The sequence below is a fragment of the Hyperolius riggenbachi genome, chromosome 7 (genome assembly GCF_040937935.1).
Source record: "Hyperolius riggenbachi isolate aHypRig1 chromosome 7, aHypRig1.pri, whole genome shotgun sequence".
Taxonomy (NCBI): Eukaryota; Metazoa; Chordata; class Amphibia; order Anura; family Hyperoliidae; genus Hyperolius; species Hyperolius riggenbachi.
In genome coordinates, this window is record NC_090652.1 from 45676460 (window position 1) to 45697486 (window position 21027).

The 21027-nt window shown below is 42.1% G+C and overlaps 1 protein-coding gene across 4 annotated transcripts in view; it reads left to right on the forward strand.

The window, feature by feature from the left end:
- The window catches only part of LOC137524288 (interferon-induced very large GTPase 1-like), a 148631-nt gene extending 128248 nt beyond the window's left edge, over positions 1 to 20383 (forward strand). For all 4 annotated transcript variants that reach the window (XM_068243981.1, XM_068243980.1, XM_068243982.1 and 1 more), the window contains 4 exons: positions 100 to 222; positions 3040 to 3186; positions 5217 to 5363; positions 13930 to 20383. In XM_068243981.1, coding sequence (XP_068100082.1) covers positions 100 to 222; positions 3040 to 3186; positions 5217 to 5363; positions 13930 to 18476 — 4964 coding nt within the window. In that variant the 3' untranslated portion in view covers positions 18477 to 20383. The remainder of the gene's footprint in view (positions 1 to 99; positions 223 to 3039; positions 3187 to 5216; positions 5364 to 13929) is intronic.
- Positions 20384 to 21027: the final 644 nt, after the last annotated feature.

A 21027-nucleotide genomic window follows, 5' to 3' on the forward strand; every position in this document is an offset into this window, starting at 1 on the left:
TTCTTTTACCGTACCTTTCAGGTGAACAGAATTATCCTTTCAGCTTAGCTCTATATATTGGACAGAAACTCTATTATATGTATTTATTACATCCTCTAGAAAGACCACGTAAGAGGTTACCACCAACAGCCTTGGATGTACCAGAAGCTGTAAAACATCCCAAATACGGCGTAAAATCCAGCGAGACATCAACCACAGAAGATCCTGATACTTTTTATGAAGGTAAGCCTAATACAACCATCTGATAGCAAAAGCTCTTCACGCAATGTCGTACAATGTACAACAATTACGTAATGACAGTGGTAAGCGTGGGAAAATTTGCTGGACACTTATGATTTTTTGGTATACTGGCCTTCAGTTATTGTTCAACATACTCCTCCTCCATCTTACTACCTTGCACCACCCTATTCTTTTAATCAATTAGGAATGTAAAGTTAAAGTATTAGAATTATCAGCATCATGATGTCACAAACCAGAAGTATGTGAGGGCTGCCACCAACAGACATCAACACCAGGATACCATCAGTTTAACCACTTGAGGACCACAGTGTTAAACCCCCCTAAAGACCAGGCTACTTTTCACTAAATTGGCCACTGCAGCTTTAAGGGCTCGCTGCAGGGCCGTACATGTCAGCACACAAGTGGTACCACCCCTCCTTTTCTCCCCGCCAACAGAGCTCTCTGTTAGTGGGGTCTGAACGCTCCCCCCATGTTTATTTTTTTTTGCAATCCAATCAGTGCGATCAGCTTTGCCACTCAGGGGGACAGCCGTGTCACACGACTGTCCCCAGTACAGCGTTGCTGTAGATTGCAGCGCTGTACCCAGTAAATAGACAGTGGTTTTGGTGTCTAACAGTCTCCGAAGCGGCGATCGCCGCTCGGGACTAAAGGCAGGGCGGAGTTCCGCCTCCTAAGCAGGAGATGCGTGCAGCCTGTGCACAATCTCCTGCAGTAGCCGGCCACAGGACTTGACGCCAATTGGCGTTAGGTGGTCCTGGGGCTGCTGCCGAGATCACGCCCATTGGCGTGATGCGGTCTTGAGGTAGTTACAGTAAATAGATTGAGTCCAGCAACAGTGTTCTGTCTGTCTTCCACTACATTGTCCAAGTGTACACCATAGCACCAAAAACATTAACTGGTGCCTACACTAAATCAAACCTAAAGAGGAAAAAAACGGATGATGAGATTAACAATTAAATCTATTCACCGATTCTTAAATAGGACTTTCCTGAAATCCCATACTCCTATTTTGCTTTAAATGAATAAGATCCTAACTTTAAAGTTTTCACTCAAGTGAATTATGATGTCTATTGACCTCTCATATAGACATATCTTGAACTGCTGAACTGTCATCCCCCCATAGTGGTCCCTAACCTTACACTCCCCCACTGGTACCTAACCTTAACCCCCCATGGTGGTGCCTAACCTTAACTCCCCCCATGGTGGTGCCTAACCTTAACTCCCCCCATGGTGGTGCCTAACCTTAACCCCCCCCCCCCCCACCATCATCACCACAACCACATGGTGGTGTCTAACCATAACCACGGTATTCAATGAAATCAGTGTAGCCGCAATTTTTGAAAAATATAACCAACATATGGTGTAATCATTGTGGCTGTATTTTATGGCAAATATATAAATGGTATTAATGGCTCATAGTGTCAAAATTAGGTCTTGTATTGTAGCTACAAACATTTCCATGACAGAGCCATAATATAATAACAGGTGCCATTTCAACCGCTTATAGCTGCTAATCATGGCAAATAACATGGAAGTCTATGGCGGTGTACTTTTTACACAGCTGGCTTTGGCGCCTTTTTAACTTATTTCCTATGTATTGTCTTTTGTACAACATCACAGAACATGTTGGCCTTTACAAATAAATAAATAAATAATAATACTAATAATAATAATATTTCCATATGATACTGGGAAGCATTCTTTAACCACTTTACCCCCGCCCGTACGGATTTCTCCGTCCCTTTTTCCATCCTTTAACCCCCAGGGACGGAGAAATCCGTACTTTGCGCACTCCCGCCGCTGCCCGCGCTCCCGCTCGTAAACACGCCGCCCGCCGCTAGTAAATACGCCGCCGCCCGCTCGCCCGGAGATCAATGAACGGGAAAATCCATTCCCGTTCGTTGATCTTAGCCCCGCAATGATCCGCTGCTCTCCGATGGGCAGCGCGATTATTGTGAAACGATACAAACTTACCCAGCCTCCAAGTACTTCCTCCAAGCTTCCGGAAGGACGCTTGGAGGTCGCATTAAAGCAAAAAGTTACTGTGGCCATCTTTTGGCCAAATAGTAAAACTACACCCTACACATTTTTCACATACAAATAAATTACTTTTACACAAAAAATTAACTCATTACCTCCCACACTCCCAATTTTTTTTTTTTTGTAATAAAAAAAAAATTAAAAAATGTACAATAAAAAAAAATACATAAATAGTTACCTTAGGGACTGAACTTTTTAAATATTTATGTCAGGAGGGTACAACACTGTTACTTTATAAACTATGGGCTTGTAATTAGGGATGGACGCAAAACTGAAAAAAATGCACCTTTATTTCCAAATAAAATATTGGCGCCAAACATTGTGATAGGGACATAATTTAAATGGTTTTATAACCGGGACAAAAGGGCAAATACATTTCATGGGTTTTAATTACAGTAGCATGCATTATTTAAAAACTATAATGGCCGAAAACTGAAAAATAATTAATTTTTTCCCACATTTTTCCTATTTTCCCATTAAAACACATTTAGAATAAAATAATTCTTGGCATAATGTCCCACCTAAAGAAAGCCTAATTGGTGGTGGAAAAAACAAGATATAGATCGTTTAATTGTGATAAGTAATGATAAAGTTATAGACGAATGAATGGAAGGAGCGCTGAAAGGTGAAAATTGCTCTGGTGGTCAGGGGGTAAACCCCCTCAGTGGTGAAGTGGTTAAAATTCACCCCAAAAAAGTCCAAAAACCTCAGTCACCAGCAGCCACATCTAGATGCAGATAAAATCTTCTTTTGTTACAGATGAAACCAGACGGGGACACAACTATGAGGTTTCAGTAACAAGCAATTCTTCTAGTAGATCTGCTCCAATGGAAGTAGGTGACATTTTGACCGAGTCCAGAAGAAATAATTCCATAGAAGGAGATTTGGACAGCATCTCAACAAAAGGTAACACTGAATAGAATCTGTTATTAATAATAATTTTGCTATGTCTAATAAGATATGAGAGGGAGATCCAGGGAGTAGGGGGAGTTCTAGAAAAGTCTTGGAGCCAAGCACGGGAATACGTTATGAGTGAGGAATACATTAGTTGCCTATCTGTCATGGTGAGCCTTTAACTCCAAAAGTCTTTGAATTGTTTGGGTGGCACTTGGATCAAGCATGTGTAACAAACTCACCTGTCAGCACTGACTCCCACGGCGTCCGTCATGGCATGTCTGCTGGCACTTGTTCGTGCGTGCAGCCTGCTGTTTTACCGCCTTCTGGCGTCCTTGCAGCTGAGCTCCGTCATCCACGCGTGCGCAATGCGACTGAACGGTCGCGCGAGATCAGGCGGCCTTTACAGGCTTAGGAGGCGGGTGAACAGGTGTCAGCAGTGATGTCATTGACCACACCTCTCTGGGAGGCTGCATGCTGGAATCATCATCACAGTATATAAGGCCAGGAGCTTCAGTTGCTCACTGGCCTTGATACTAATTAGTTCGCTGGTTCTTGGCCCTAGCTAGCTTCCTTGAGCTACATTATATATTGTGGTACACACACACCATATATATGTACTCCAGTTAGTCTGTTTGTTGGTTGATTATTGATAGCTGTAATTGTAATTCCTTCGTAATATCCTCCTGATATTATTGAAGTATCTTGTATGATTATCTGTGTACCGAATTCCTGCCTGCCTCCTGACCTTGCTCTAGTCTCGTCCTGTATGAAAGCCATCTGATATATGTTATTGACTCGGTCTGACTCTGACTACGTTATTGGGTTATCCTTGCAAAGTGACTTCATCTGATACCCGTTATTGACCCTACTGTTTACCGACTACGATTACGCCTTACGATTTTGTACCGTGACTTTATACTTGCGTACAAGTACTGACTGGTCTAGACCTCATTCTGTATTGTATTATCTGCACCTGTTATCTCATCACGCACCAGCGTGATAGCATGCAGCCGGAGGAGTAAGAGTGGATCCAGAAGTGTGTGAAGGCTACCATCAACTTAAATAGAGTGAATCCAGCAACAGTGTTCTGCCTGTTTTCTACTACATTGTCCAAGTGTACACCATGGCACCAAAAGCATTTACTGGTTCCTACCCTTAATCAAACCTAAAGAGGAATAAAATGGATGATGAGATTAACAATTGAATCTATTGATCGATTCTCAAATAGGACTTTCCTGAAATCCTATACTCCTATTTTGATTTAAATGAATAAGATCCTAACTTTAAAGTTTTGACTCAAGTGAATTATGATATCTATTGACCTCTCATATAGACTTATCTTGAACTGCTGAACTGTCATCCTCCCATAGTCGTCCCTAACCTTAAACTCCCCCACTGGTACCTAACCTTAACCCCCCATGGTGGTGCCTAACCTTATCCCCCCAGTGCCTAACCTTAACCCCCCCATGATGGTGCCTAACCTTAACCCCCCCTCCCACCCCCCACCACCATCATCACAACCACATGGTGGTGTCTAACCGTAACCACGGTATTCAGTGAAATCAATGTAACTGCAATTTTTGAAAAATATAACGAACGTTTGGTGTAATCATTGTGGCTGTATTTTATGTCAAATATATAAATGGTATTAATGGCTTATAGTGTCGAAATTAGGTCCTGTATTGTGGCTACAAACATTTCCATGATAGAGCCATAATATAATAACACGTGCCATTTTAACCTCTTACAGCTGCTCATGGCAAATAACATCGAAGTCTATGGCAGTGTCCTTTTTACACAGATGGCTTTGGCGCCCTTTTTAACTTATTTCCTGTGTATTGTCTTTTGTACATCACAGAAGATGTTGGGGCTTTATAAATTATTAATAGTAATAATAATAATAATAATAATAATAATAATAATAATAATATTTACATATGATACTGGGAAGCATTCTTTAAAATTCACCCAAAAAAGTCCAAAAACCTCAGTCACCAGCAGCCACATCTAGATGTAGATAAAATCTTATTTTGTTACAGATGAAACCAGACTGGGACACAACTACGAGGTTTCAGTAACAAGCAATTCTTCTAGTAGATCTGCTCCAATGGAAGTAGGTGACATTTTGACCGAGTCCAGAAGAAATAATTCCATAGAAGGAGATTTGGACAGCATCTCAACAAAAGGTAACACTGAATAGGATCTGTTATTAATAATAATTCTGCTATGTCTAATAAGATATGGGAGGGAGAACCAGGGAGTAGGGGGAGTTCTAGAAAAGTATTGGAGCCAAGCACGGGAATAAGTTACGAGTGAGGAGTACATTAGTTGCCTATCTGCCATGGTGAGCCTTTAACTCCAAAAGTCTTTGAATTGTTTGGGTGGCACTTGGATCAAGCATGCAGCCGGAGGAGTACGAGTGGATCCAGAAGTGTGTGAAGGCTACCATCAATTTAAATAGAATGAACCCAGCAACAGTGTTCTGCCTGTCGTCTACTACATTGTCCAAGTGTACACCATAGCACCAAAAGCATTTACTGGTGCCTACCCTTAATCAAACCTAAAGAGGAATAAAACGGATGATGAGATTAACAATTGAATCTATTGACCGATTCTTAAATAGGACTTTCCTGGAATCCCATACTACTATTTTGCTTTAAATGAATAAGATCCTATTTGACTCAAGTGAATTATGATCTCTATTGAACTGCTGAACTGTCATCTGCACTAACTACTGATTTCTTCTGCCATTTTGATTTCTGGGTTTTTAACCCTAACAGTGAGAAAACTTAAAAATAAAACATAGGCTAGATGCATGTAGGGATGACAGTGTACATACAAATGTTCTTTCCATTGTGTTACATGTCACTTTTGGAACCCTTTAACCCCTATGAGCTTGATTCACTAACCGGCGCTTAGCCTGCTCCTATTCACTGCAGAAGTGGTATTTCCTCTATAATACTTCTTATTGATACTTTCTGTTGCGTTATATTCTTGGGGATATGCTGTATAGGTTCGCACTGGCACTTTTTGTCTATATTGGCCATCTTTTTGCACTAGCACTTTCATTGGTATGCTTCACTCTAAATACTTTTTCACATTTTTGGCATTTTTTATGGTGTTATCTCCCTTACACCAGCACCATGTGATATCTAGGAATATTAACAATATTGCACAGATCTATGCATATTTTTTTCTGCACTTTTAGTGTATGCTTCACTAAAAATATTTTTATATTTTTTTCTGTTTTTGCAATCTGTTCTTGACGCACATTTTGTAGTTCTATTATAAAATATACTGTTTATGCCATTAGTATTACTAGACATTTGGCATAGTTTATTATTATGTTGTATATTAATCTGCATAATAGGAACTATAGAGGCTTGCCTATTTATTATTAGTCTGTATACAGACTTATGGATGTCATGCAACCATGCCTTATTTTTAACATTGTTTTTAATCATGCACATTTGATACAAGGAAGAGTTTCTGAACAGCGAAGCAGTGATTAATTTTGATTTCGTCAATTAGGATTTCAGAGTGGAAATTATGATTCTTGAGGTTGTTTGTGCATGTCAAATGACAGGCAGCCTATTGGTCCAATCAAAGTGTGGAGATAATGTCCTTTAAAGGGGTTCTTCCGCGAAATAGGAAAAAAATAAAAAGTGGTTTATTTATAAACTATTAAAAATCCTCTTCAAATAGTGCGAAAAGTGTTTTTTAAAAATGAATAGTTTCATCAAAGTAACACCTAATGTAATCAGTGACGGATGACGCCAGGGAGGCTAATCCATTTGTTAGGGGTGTTTTTTTTTGTACTATAATATCACAAACATAACTGCTGCGTACCTAGTTGACAGTTCTGTAGTCCATTGCTGTCAGGAATGGCTCTTACAATTAGAATAACGGCTGTTATCTCCCGGAGCTCTGCGCAGTTATTTATTTTAGTTTCACGGAGGGAGAGAGAGGACCCCGGAGCAATGAATCAGGCAGAGGGAGATCAGCTGATCAGTGAGAACGTAGGGTGTCTATGCAGAATCCTCTAGCGAGTGATCTCTTTGTCGCTGCAAGATTTATTGGTTTGTGTTGAGTTCTCCAGGCAGCTAAAAGTTAATAAGAAAACACAAACCCATAAATCTTGCAGCGACAAAGAGATCACTCGCTTTCAGGAGATAAAGAGGATTCTGCATACACGCCGTAGTCTGGTTGCCGGGCAATGACGTCAACAAATTACGTTCTCACTGATCAGCTGATCTCCCTCTGCCTGATTCATTGCTCCGGGGTCCTCTCTCTCCCTCCCTGAAACTAAAATAAATAACTGCGCAGAGCTCCGGGAGATAACAGCCGTTATTCTAATTGTAAGAGCCATTCCTGACAGCAACGGACTACAGAACTGTCAACTAGGTACGCAGCAGTTATGTTTGTGATATTATAGTACAAAAAAAAACCCCCTAACAAATGGATTAGCCTCCCTGGCCGACATCTGTCACTGATTACATTACGTGTTACTTTGATGAAACTATTCATTTTTTAAAAACACTTTTCGCACTATTTGAAGAGGATTTTTAATAGTTTATAAATAAACCACTTTTTATTTTTTTTCTATTTCGCGGAAGAACCCCTTTAATGTGACTGGACCCGCAGGGGCTCAGGGTAGGACAAGTGGAGCTCTTGTCATTGCCAATTAGCCGGCATAAGTTTGTAGCGCTCGCTATGCTACTCTGATGAGGCCCCTTAACTTTGATAAGGCCCCTTAACTCTGATAAGGCCCCTTAACTCTGATAAGGCACCAATAAGGCCCCTTAACTCTGATAAGGCACAGTATGGCTCACTAACGCAGTATTAAGGCTCACTAACTGGCTAACCACTGCTCACCACTGCTCACCACTGCCTAACCTTACACCTTTAATTTCCGTGGTTCCAAACCTTGACCCCTCTTCCAGTTCTCTAGACTGACCCCCTCCCTTTATGCCTAACCAACCTAATCAATTCCTAACCCATAATACACATGTATAATTAAGACAAATTAATAGCCAGTGATAGCCAAATGACTACCAATAGCCAGTGGACTACTCACAACCACAGTTACCTTCACCTACACTATTATACAGCACTAAGTGAACTTCTTTAACATCCACATTTACAGTTGTCCAAACAGCTTGATGCATCCAGACGTAAGTAAAATCTTAATTTGTTGCACCAACATCTATAGTGTTGTGTGCTGTACACAGTTCAAAACAGACAATGGTGGGGAGCATAGATACATGAGCAGTTCAATACAATGTACAATTAGGACAGAAAGCAACACAAGTACAAATACAGTGCTACCCATAATTATTCATACCCCTGGAAAATGTTGACTTAAAGTTACTTTTATTCAACCAGCAAGTATTTTTTTGACGGGAAATGACATAGGTGTCTCCCAAAAGATAATAAGACAATGTACAAGAGGCATTATTGTGGGAAAAAAAGATTCTCAACTTTTATATACATTTGAGCAAAAAGTGTCCAGTCCAAAATTATTCATACCCTTCACAAACTATCACAGTCTGTGGGAAAATCCAAAGTTCTATACCATTCCAAATAGTCCAAGCAGTTCTAAAGCATCCTAATTACCCTGATTAATTTGGAACAGCTGTTTTAATCAACTCAACAGGTGAAAAACAGCAGCTGTCTGCAAATGGTTTGTGGACAGTCATGGCTAAAGTCATGGCTAAGACAAAGAAGCTCAGTGAGGACCTGCGGCTGTGCATTGTGGCTGCTTACAAGTCAGAAAAGGGCTACAAGTTCATTTCTAAATGTTTTCAAGTTCCAGTGGCTACAGTGCAAAGAATTATTACAAAATACAAGATGTTCTGCACTGTGGAAAATCTCAGAGGATGTGGTCGGAAGCCTAAAGTGACACCTGTGCGGGCCAGGAGGATAGTGAGAGAGGTGAAAAAGAAGGATCACCACCAAGGCCATCCTGGTGAATCTGGGCTCTGCTGGTGGCAATGTGTCAAGGCAGACAATCCAAAAGACTCTGCACACTGCTGGGTTCCACAGATGCAGACCAAGGAGGACACCACTTCCACAGATAAGGCACACAAAAGCTCGCTTGGCCTTTGCAAATGCTCATCTGGACAAAGAAGAAGACATCTGGTCTTCTGTGTTATGGTCAAATGAAACAAACTTTTAATTGTTTGGTCACAATGTTGTTTCCTTCATTTGTCGTAATAAAAGGAGAAGCCTTCAACCCAAAGAACACCATCCACACTGTCAAACATGGTGGTGGGAACCTAATGCTTGTGGGGTGTTTTTCTGCCAATGGACCAAGAACCCTAATCACAGTAAACAGCACCATAAAAAAGAGCAATACATGAGGATTCTCAACAAAAACATTATGCAATCTGCATAGAAACTTGGGATTTGGCACTAGTGGACATTTCAGCATGAGAATGACCCAAACCCCACAGCAAAAGTGGTGAAGAAATGGTTAGCAGACATCACCATTAACGTTTTGAAGTGGCCCAGCCAGAGTCCTGACTTGAATCCAATTAAGATTCTGGTCTGTAATTATAGGAAGCATTTGATTGCTGTAACAGCCAATAAAGGCTTTTCTATTGATTATTGAGAAGGGTATGAATAATTTTGGACTGGACACTTTTTTGCTTAAATGTAAGTAAAAGCTGAGAAAATGCCCCCCCCCCCCCCCCCCCCCACACACACACACACAATAATGCCTCTTGTACATCGTCTTATTATCTTTTGGGAGACACCTATGTAATTCCCAGTCAAAAAATTGCTTGCTGGTTGAATAAAAGTAACTTTAAGTCAAAATTTGCCAGGGGTATGAATACATATGGACAGCACTGTACATACTATTGATGTGTAGTGCAAAAAAAACACCAATGCTGGCACATGCTCATATGATAAAATACACAGAAACTGGAAAAACTAGGGGAAGGTCCCTGCCCTAGTGAGCTTACAATCTAGAGGGTAGTGGTGTGTAGACACTAGGGGAGGAGACTAAGGGGTTAGCCAATGAGGCACTGAGCATGAAATTCTCCCCAGAATAGCTTCCCAACAATGAAAGCATCTCAGCAGGTGGAAATAAGCACATCTCTCTGGTTAGTACTCTTATTCAGTGGCGGCTCCAGGAAATTTTTTTAGGGGGTGCTATGCAGGTGCTGGACCAATTTCCGGGGGAGCTGACGACCTGCGGCGCGCCAAAAATGGGTGTGGCCACAACCTGCGGCGCGCGAAGCGCGCCGCGGCGAAAAAATGGGCGTGGTCATGACCGGATGAGGGCGGGGCTAACTGTAATTTAAAGTGAACCCAGGGTGAGAGTGATATGGTGGCTGCCATATTTATTTCCTTTTAAACAATACTAGTTGCCTGGCAGCCCTGCTGATCTATTTGGCTGTAGTAGTGAACTGAATTACACCAGAAACAAGCCATGCAGCTAATCTTGTCAGTTCTGACAATATTGTCAGAAACCCCTGACCTGCTGCATGCTTGTTCAGGGTCTATGGTTGAAAGAATAAGAGGCAGAGGACCAGCACGGCAGCCAGGCAACTGGTATTGCTTAAAGGGAGATAAATATGGCAGCCTCAATATTATTCTCACCTCGGGTTCCCTTTAAAAGTGCAACGCAAAGACAGAGGGCCCAAGTTTTGGTGACCCTTTTCCCAGAAAATTCACATAATTGTGCAGGTTTTCTCAAGAAAATACACGTAATGTGAGCAGATTTTAACAAAAAACACGTCCAATGACCCCAATATGCACAATCGTTATCAGATATGGCCCCAATATGCACAATCGTTATCAGATATGGCCCCAATATGCACAATCGTTATCAGATATGGCCCCAATATGCACAATCGTTATCAGATATAGCCCCAATATGCACAATCGGTAGCAGATATGACCCCAATATGCACAATCGTTAGCAGATATGACCCCAATATGCACAATCGTTATCAGATATGGCCCCAATATGCACAATCGTTATCAGATATGGCCCCAATATGCACAATCGGTAGCAGATATGGTCCCAATATGCACAATCGGTGGCAGATATGGTCCCAATATGCACAATCGGTGGCAGATATGGTCCCAATATGCACAATCGGTGGCAGATATGGTCCCAATATGCACAATCGGTGGCAGATATGGTCCCAATATGCACAATCGGTGGCAGATATGGTCCCAATATGCACAATCGGTAGCAGATATGGCCCCAATATGCACAATCGGTAGCAGATATGACCCCAATATGCACAATCGGTAGCAGATATGACCCCAATATGCACAATCGGTAGCAGATATGACCCCAATATGCACAATCGGTAGCAGATATGACCCCAATATGCACAATCGGTAGCAGATATGACCCCAATATGCACAATCGGTAGCAGATATGACCCCAATATGCACAATCGGTAGCAGAAATGACCCCAATATGCACAATCGGTAGCAGAAATGACCCCAATATGCACAATCGGTAGCAGAAATGACCCCAATATGCACAATCGGTAGCAGAAATGACCCCAACATGCACAATCGGTAGCAGATATCGCCCCAATATGCACAATCCGTAGCAGATATGACCCCAATATGCACAATCCGTAGCAGATATGACCCCAATATGCACAATCCGTGGCAGATATGACCCCAATATGCACAATCCGTGGCAGATATGACCCCAATATGCACAATCCGTGGCAGATATGACCCCAATATGCACAATCCGTGGCAGATATGACCCCAATATGCACAATCCGTGGCAGATATGACCCCAATATGCACAATCCGCATCACCTGAAAAAGAAAAGAAAAACCCATTTACTCACCTACAGCCAGAAGACCTTCTTTCCCGACCTCCCGTCCCGAGTCCCGACCTCATTGTGGCGCGCAGCGCCCGCGCGCCCACGATCCTCTTCCTTCCCGACGTCACGACGAGACTTCCTGCCTGCATGCAGAGAGCAGGGCTACGGGAAAATGGCCGCCCGAAGTCTGCAGAACAGGGCTCCGGGCGGCCATCTTACCGTAGCCCTGCCTGCTGCTCCGTGCTGCCGGTGTGTGAACTGACTTGGCGTCTTTTAGACGCCTGAAGTCAGTTCACTCCAGGGGGTGCTTTGGGGGTGCTTGGACAATTCTAGGGGGTGCTCGAGCACCCCCAAGCACCCCCCTGGCGCCGCCACTGCTCTTATTGTTGCTGTTTATCTGGCAGCTGTGCTTGAGATCAATCCCTAAATGTCATGCCTTGATAAAGGGATCATACGGTGGTCCCGAAACGTTGGTGCTTTCTTATTTATGAATCTATGAACAAATATTTGCATTGGAGTGCTGTCATGTTTTGTCAAACCTTTTTTTTAATTTCAAGCACCCAGTACTTCTCCCTGGATGTTTGACCATACAAAATGCGGAGCACCCTATTGGAATATGATGGCTTGTTGCTATGTTGTACCTCCTGGAGAGATTGACCTACTCCTGTTAGTATCTGGAAGAACTAAAGAAGATTCTCTCAGAGACACTGGAAAGAATGAAAACCCAAAAGTGGTTCTAGCTCTTTTCAAAACTATTCAATATATTTCCAAGAACTGGTCAACAACGGCTCCTTGTATGACCTCTCCGTCTGCTTTAATATGTATACAGCAGAGTCCAGAGTATCTTGCACCGGTGGGGATCACCTGATGCCTGATGCATATTCTTGCTGGTTGCTTGAGCAAGCGGCCTAAAAAGCACAAACCTCCCCCCTCCAAATACTAACCAAGTCTAGAGGCGATGTCCAGCAGCATGCCTTCTTCTTGCTCCATATGGACTCCTACCGGCTTTCTGGCTTCCCCCGTGCACACAAGCCGGCATGTCACCTGACATGCATCGGATCATATGACACGCCGACTTGTGTGCACGGACACCGGAGGTTGCTAGGAACTTGCGAGCTGCTGCAGGAAGGTTGCTAGACATCGCCGTTATACCTCACGCATGCCGGTTAGTTGAGACTTCTGGTTGCCTGAGGTCTGGATAACGAGTCTCGTTTTCCTTCTTAGATGAATATTCAGAAGGATCGTCTCTGCCTAAAAGGAGGGCAAAGGATTTGTGGATGAGACAGTGATTGTAAAGGCGCACACCTGTCACCCAAAGATCAGTCTCCAGTGGTGTAGCAAGTACAATAGGTTGTGATTGAATTGGGGCTCCTGAACCAGAGAAGTCCACTAGAGGCCTTCCTTCACCCCCTGAATTAGCTCTTCAATGCTGCTCTACTGGCAGTGATCACCTCTACACGTATTTAGATATGTGTGTTAATAGTACAGAATGCCCAGAGAATGGTGACCCAGAACTACTAGGTATAGATATAAGGGGCTTAACCTCTTAAGGACCACAGGCTTTGCCCCCCCCCCTCCCCCAGTGACCAGGCTGTTATTTACAAATTAGGGCTCTGCAGCTTTAATGGCTTGCTGCAGAGCCACACCTATGTGCACACAAATGAATTCCCCCCCTTTTCTGCCCACCAACGGAGATTTCTGTTGGTAGGCTGTAATCACTGCTGCAAGCAGTGGTTATTTTTGTATTCATTTTATTCTCTTTTTCTTTACAATAAGACTACAATTATAATCAGAATTGTATGAGTCTTTAACCCTTTGTTTCCCTCTCCTTTCTTTATGGATGTCTTGGCCTCTACTACTTGAGGTTTAGGTGTGTTTTTTATTTCTGTATCAGAAATGTAATATTTTATAATTTTTTTTGTTTGCTTCTTTTTGTTATAAGACCCGATCAAAAAGAAGTTCCTTGAAAAGCTGATGGCCTTGGATGTGACAGCAAGAAACATTTGTCTTCAAAATCCAGACCTCTCTGACCAGTCTTCAAATGCATCCTTTGATCTTACGGAACCAGAGTCCTGGGAGATTGATTTAGATTTTTCCAGTGGATCTAACGGTTTGAACCCACTGGATGTCCTTTGTAATGTTCTACGTGGCTCAGATAACTTTCATCAACAAGAAATTGTCACCAAATTGTCCATGTGCCAGTTTGCCATCCCTCTGCTACTCCCTGATGGTGACGGGTCACACTGCACCTTCATGCTGTGGGCAATGAGAGACATAGTGAAAAAGTGGAGACCTCAGTCACAGATGGGCAGTAAAGGGTTCACGGAAGATAATTTAGTTAATATTTCCATGCCGATTTTCTCTTTCGCCAGACTCGGCACTTGCAGCTTATCCAAATCAAAACTACTAAATCAAATTTTGAGCCAGTCCGATGCCACCGATAATTACTTTGTGCACCGTGACATGGCAGGCGGGAATATCAAGCGCAAACAATCTGATGGGCTGGTGGAAATATCTTGGTATTTTCCAGTTGGGCAAGAATATCTTGACATTTTCCCAAACCCTCTTGCTCTCCTAAATCTAAGAGGAGACCTTGAGGAATATGCAAAACAGTTTGATTTTTTAACTAAGATATCATCAGCAGTGTTTATATTTATTGAGAATATCGATGAGCGTCATTATAATCTCTTATCACAGCTTGTTCAGAAAACACAGCAAATCTTTTTTATTATGAATTCAGAAAATATGAACAAAGAGATGTTTGAGTTCCTAAAGGATCTAGCGAAAAAGCATAAAAAGACAGATAAATTTATAGGTAAGAACAGAAACGTCAATGACTCCCAGGTAGTGAAGATGTTACGGTCAAAGATGAAAGCAGAGAAAACATTTAGTCTAGAGGAGATCAAAATTAGAGCTGCTGAATTTGGTTTTAATGTTGACGAGGACTCTAAGGAATGTGAAAAAACAAAAAAAGCAGCCATCAACATTACTTGTAACATAAAGGATGTAATGCAGTTTAAGAGAAGCAACATGAAACTACAAGGAGAGGCTTGGAAGCAACTAACTAAAATGGAGAAGGAATTGTGTAGGATGAGAGAGCTTCAAGACAGAGATGTTGAGGAATATCAGTCACAACTTAAGGAAGAAATGCTCAAAATCCGTAACTGGCAAAGTACACAACAGCTATCAAATGCTATGAATCTATTTCTTGAAGCACTGAGAAGTTTTTCTCCAACAGAACAAAAACTATTCCTTAAATGGCTAAAAATAAAGCTTGACTCGCTTGGGAGAAAACATCTGGCAGAATTAAATGATGCATACAGGGCAAAGTATAGTGATCCCACAAAAAATCCAGATGACCTTATAGAAATTGATCAGAAAATAGCTGATGGTTCTTTGGGGGTTGAACATTTTATTCGTGAGCTTGGGCAGTTTTATGAGGTGGGATGCTCTGTGGGAAAACAAAGGCCCTTGATGGCTCTACCAGGAATCGCTGCTGATCTCTTGTTGGATGGTTTTCCACTGGAACTGATTGATGGAGATGCCTCCAACATCCCATTGCAGTGGATAACTGATGTCTTCACTGAGCTGAACAATAAGATGGGAGGACAATGTACAGTCAGAGTAATAACTGTTCTGGGAGTGCAGAGTACAGGAAAATCTACGCTTTTAAACACAATGTTTGATTTGCAGAACCCAGTGGCCAGTGGACGATGCACACGGGGAGCTTTTATGACTCTTCTTAATGCAAAAGAAAAGTTCCAGGAAGATCTGGGCTGTGACTATGTGATGGTCATTGACACTGAAGGTTTAAAATCCATGGAACTGGCCTCTCTTCAAGGCAGTTATGAACATGACAATGAATTGGCAACACTAGTAGTTGGACTGAGCGATGTCACAATAGTCAACATGGCCATGGAAAACACTGAAGAAATGAAAGACATACTGCAGATTGTGGTTCATGCCTTTCTTCGGATGAAGGAAATTGGGAAAAAATCCAGCTGTCAGTTTGTGCATCAGAATGTGAGTGACGTGTCTGCACACGTGAAAAATCAAAAAGCCAGAGAGAAGTTTCTAGAGCAGTTGAATGAAATGACAGTCGTATCAGCAAGAATGGAGAAGAAAGTTGGAGTCACAGCATTTTCTGACATCATACACTGTGATATCAACAACGACTCCTGGTACATACCAGGCCTGTGGCACGGCATTCCACCTATGGCTTTTGTTAACTTTGGCTATAGTGAAAGCATTCAAGAGTTGAAAAAATCCATCACCAGATACCTACACACTATGACTGTAAAACCTCAAAATATCTCTCAGTTTACTGAGTGGCTAAAAAGTCTGTGGAATGCAGTGAAACATGAAAAGTTTATCTTTAGTTTCAGAAACCGGCTTGTAACCGAAGCCTATAACCAACTCTGCATCCAGTACTCAGACTGTGAGTGGAGATTCCAGAAATATACTCATGACTGGATGATAAAGACAGAAACTATGATCTTTAACCTACCATCAGATCAGTTACAATCAACAACCTGGAACACGATAAAAAATGAGATGAAGCATTTACTGGACAAAGAAGAACACATTATGCTCACCTCTTTAGAGCAATACTTTGAGAATGATTGTGACAATGCACATCTCTTGGAGGCATTCAAAGTTGACTTTTTCCAAAGTGTTAAATATCTCAGGAGAGATCTTGAAAATGTGCTTCTAGACAAATGCAGGCAGACGATAGAAATTCAGAAAGAGAGATGCCAGATCCAAGCTGTACAAGAGAGATATATCAACATAATAGAAGAAAAAGTATCAGATATTATGGAAAAAATAAAGAGGAACAAATATGCAGTGAAGGATGGTCAATTAGAGATAGAATTTGGGATCATATGGAAGAACGCCACATCTGTTTTACCGCAAAGCAAGTTACAGATACGGAACCTTGACCGGGACATCCTTCAACAGCTAAAACGAGACATAAGATGTAATGACAGTCTCGTAATCCAAAAACTAGATAGTATCACAAGCCTCCAGCAGTATAAAGAAAAAGAGTTTTCCATGGATATAAGCCACCTGTACAGCGATTCCGACTGGAATCATGCACAAGCAGTAGCATTCTCACTACTCAAAAAATGTCAGGAGAAAATCTTTGAAATTGTCAATTTCAGGAAGGACTTTAATGACATTCATTCACAAGAACTGTTGAAAATAATTAACAATCATCTAAAGAACCACAGTGGAAACCTTCAGACAACCAAAATGTTTGAACTAGACCTTAAGCTTTATATTTTGAGCAAGGCAGCTGTAGAATTTCAGAAAATGCATGAAGACTTTGTCCAGAGAAATGACCCAAGGAGTTACCTGGAGCAGCTGAAGCCTCAGTACTTCTCCATGTTCCAAAACATGTTTCAACAGAGGAATGAATGTCAGAGAAGAGCCAGACAGTTCTGTGTGCTATGCTTGAAACCAGCAATCATAGACTACATCAATCGGTGTCTTGGTAAGGAGGTTGTGGATGGAATCCTTCAGAAAAATGGGCCTCAAGAGTTTAAGAATCGAAACTTTTTACAACTGGCGGTGCTGAAAAAATTACTACAAGATAATTCCCACACACAGTATGAACAATACATTAATAATTATGAGAGATTTATGAAAGGTTGGATCTCACAATACCTTGCCAAGCATTACAAAGACCAAAATACTATACGTAAATTACAAGAAAGTATTTTGAAAGGTCTTATAATTTTAATAAAGCAGGCTCTCAATGACCCTAAAGCTCTACAAGCCAAGAACATAGCTGACTTTTTAACTGAATTTTGTAATATTTTGAAAACAGCGATTGTTATTTCTCAGAACGATATGAAAGTTATCATTTTTCAGAGTGATCTGAATATTGCTAAGCAGTTTTCAAAGGATACTGAGTCATTCCTTCATGCTTTAGTAAAAGAGGTTCAACAAGAGGTAAGCTCACAAAATATAGAAACAACACTCTCACAGTTGACACTAAAACCTCAAGATGAGCTGTTCAGAAAAGTGATTGGATGTGGGAAGCAGTGTCCCTTTTGTAAGGCCCCGTGTGAAGCAGGAGGAGCTGACCATAAACATTTTGCATCTGTCCATCGACCAAGAGGACTAGCCCAACATGTCAATCAACAGACACAAGTTCTTGACCATTCGATCTGCTCTACAAACATCAATTCTAATAAGAGTTTCACAAGTGAAGAAACAGGCTGGAACCCTCATCCTTACAAAGATTACCAAAAATATTACCCAGACTGGGTCATCTATCCCGAAACCACTGGCAGTGCTTCTGTTTACTGGAAGTTTGTTCTTAAGAAGTTCAATCATGAGTTTGCCAGCCTATATAATGCCAAACCAGCCAATATTCCAAAAGACTGGCAAAGCCTAACCGAGAGAAGTGCTCTGGAAAGTCTAAAAAACACATACACAACAACACAAAAAACTCAACCCAACAATGACACAGTATGGCTCTGATCTACTAAGTTATCACCAATGATCCCTCAGGATCCTTATTAGGGTCAACATCAATGCTCTATAAAAGTTTGAATGTGGAAATTTAAGAAAAATGCAATTAAGTTGTACAATAATACAATTCTTGCCTGTGGATGCTGCATAAAACTGCAGTCACACAACTCTAATCCCCATACTGCTCAGCTGCCCTGACTGATCTAGTATGATGAAGATTAGGACAGGAAATCCCAAGAACTCAATAATTCCAACCACTTAAATGTTAATTACTCTGGTCAAGGTGTGCTAAATCACATTAAGAGACCTGTGGATCCTCAAGGATCACCAGAAATACCATAATGTACCCCTGAACCAGAAACAAACCAAAAAAAATAATAATATTGCCCATGGTGGGCTAGATTATCCTTTCAGAAGTGTCCTGGTGCTGCTTGCTGTCTTAGGGGTCCCCCCTGTTCTCCATCCCCAGTCTTTTTTCAATCGATCGATCGGACATGCTGGAAAATCTCGGTTGCAAGTCCTCGATGGGGTGTGTGGTGGTAACAGTCTTCGTTACCATGACGGTGGACAGACCGATGGACCCACAGCCGGTGTTTTCTGAACTGTAAAAAGCCCTGCCTGCCCATATGCAGTGTTTTCAAATCTCAGCTGTCCACCGGCGCTATTCCTGGTGCTATTCCTGGCCTCCTCCGCCATCACCGTCGTGTTCACCATCACCACGATAGGCAAACGCAGGGGGGGATTACAGCTGCCCAGAATCCCCCTCAGACCAGGGCCAGTGCAGTGTCCGGGAACAGGCACAAGTTGAGACACCAGAGTATCTGCAGGCATCCTGCAGCTCACAGCACTGCCCTCTTTCTTTCCCTGCTACAGTTGACTTTGGATGGAGCAGCAGAGTGTGTACAGAGCATGGAGCAGCAGTGTGTGTACAGAGCAGCAGCGTGTGTACAGAGCATGGAGCAGCAGTGTGTGTACAGAGCATGGAACAGCTCTGGGGAACTTAACAGAGTCAGGTATGAGTACAAACCAGTGCTCCTGCTGGGTGAATGCTTCACTTTCCCCTTCATTACCAATGTCGGCTGTCCTCATTATTATCGGTATCGAAACTGCTCCTGATCTATCCTGTTGTCGGAAGCAGATCGGACATTTATGAAATAATCGTCAGATCCTGTCAGTCGGACGGGAAATTGCATTATGTGTACCCAGCATGATGTTCTACCATATTATTATACTGTATTGTGCATGGCTGAGGGAGACCTTTTAGGAATCCCCCCCCTCCTTGAAAATCCCATGTTTGCCCCTGAGCCTGTACCACATGGCACCACACGCCTGTGTGATGCTGCACAGGTGCCTTGTGTCACATGGTAATGGCCACATGGTACATGCTATTGCGGTGATGGCCAGGAATCATGCTAGTAGACAGGTGAGATTTGAGGGAGCATGCAGGGACGGTGCTGCAATTAAGGCCCCAGAGCCCTCAACTGCTGGGGGTGCCCCTGCCACCAGACTGCAGGTTCCCTCCTGCAAAGACTGGGGCACAGAATTCATTACTCTACAGGGTGGGACATACAACAGCGGAAAAATAATTCCAGTTTTATGGGCCAAGTGTTAATTACCAACCCTAGTGCAGCTGTCATCCTGTTCCCTATGGATGCAGAATGTGGGCAGGTCCATCAGGTGGGTGTGATCATGTGATGGCCAAAGTAGGAAGAACAAGAGATGGAAGAGTACATTTTCCAGCATCCCTGCATTGCAGTTAAAACTGTGTTCTCTACATGAGGATAAAGATCACATGTCAAGGTTTTGTTTTCCCTCTTGTGAACTGCACTATTGTTTCACTAACACTAATGCTGCAGCTGTTGAAATACAATGCAGTACACTACGAAGCTGTATAAAATTAAAGCTTTTGTTATCCATCGTTCTGCAGTCTGTTTTATTACTGTGTTATGTGTATTTGAGCAATCAAATAAAATGCTTCTTAAAGCGGATCCGAGACGAAAAACTAACTATAACAAGCAACTTGTCTATATATCTTATGTAAAGTTTAGATGGTTTACACAGCAAATCTAGCTGCAAACAGTTTTAATAGAATATGATTATTTATTTCTGTGATACAATGACAGCGGCCATGTTGTTTGTAACCATTACACAGAGGCAGGCTTATCTGTATCTTGAGCCATCAGCCTAATCCCCCTCCTCCTCCTCCCTCCTCCCCTCTGCCTTTGAAATCAATGGCTCGTAACACCTCCCCCTCCTCCTGCCCAGACTGAGCTCCCATGAGCCCTTGTTACTGCCTTGGCTCTCTGAAAACCTGTGGGCGTGGCTTTTTTAGTTTATAGGGAATCAGAGTAATAAAACAAAAACAAAAAAGTATTTGGCTTGAGGAATGCCCTATAAACAATAGGAAAGGAACACAATTATGCAATGTGTAAAAGTTCACCTCGGATCCACTTTAAATGAGATCTTGTAAGGGTAGGGTCTCACCTTTTCCTGGTCCAAGCATTACCTCTTTTCGAACACTAGAGGGCTGATTTCTAAACAACCTCTATTTGCTGAATAT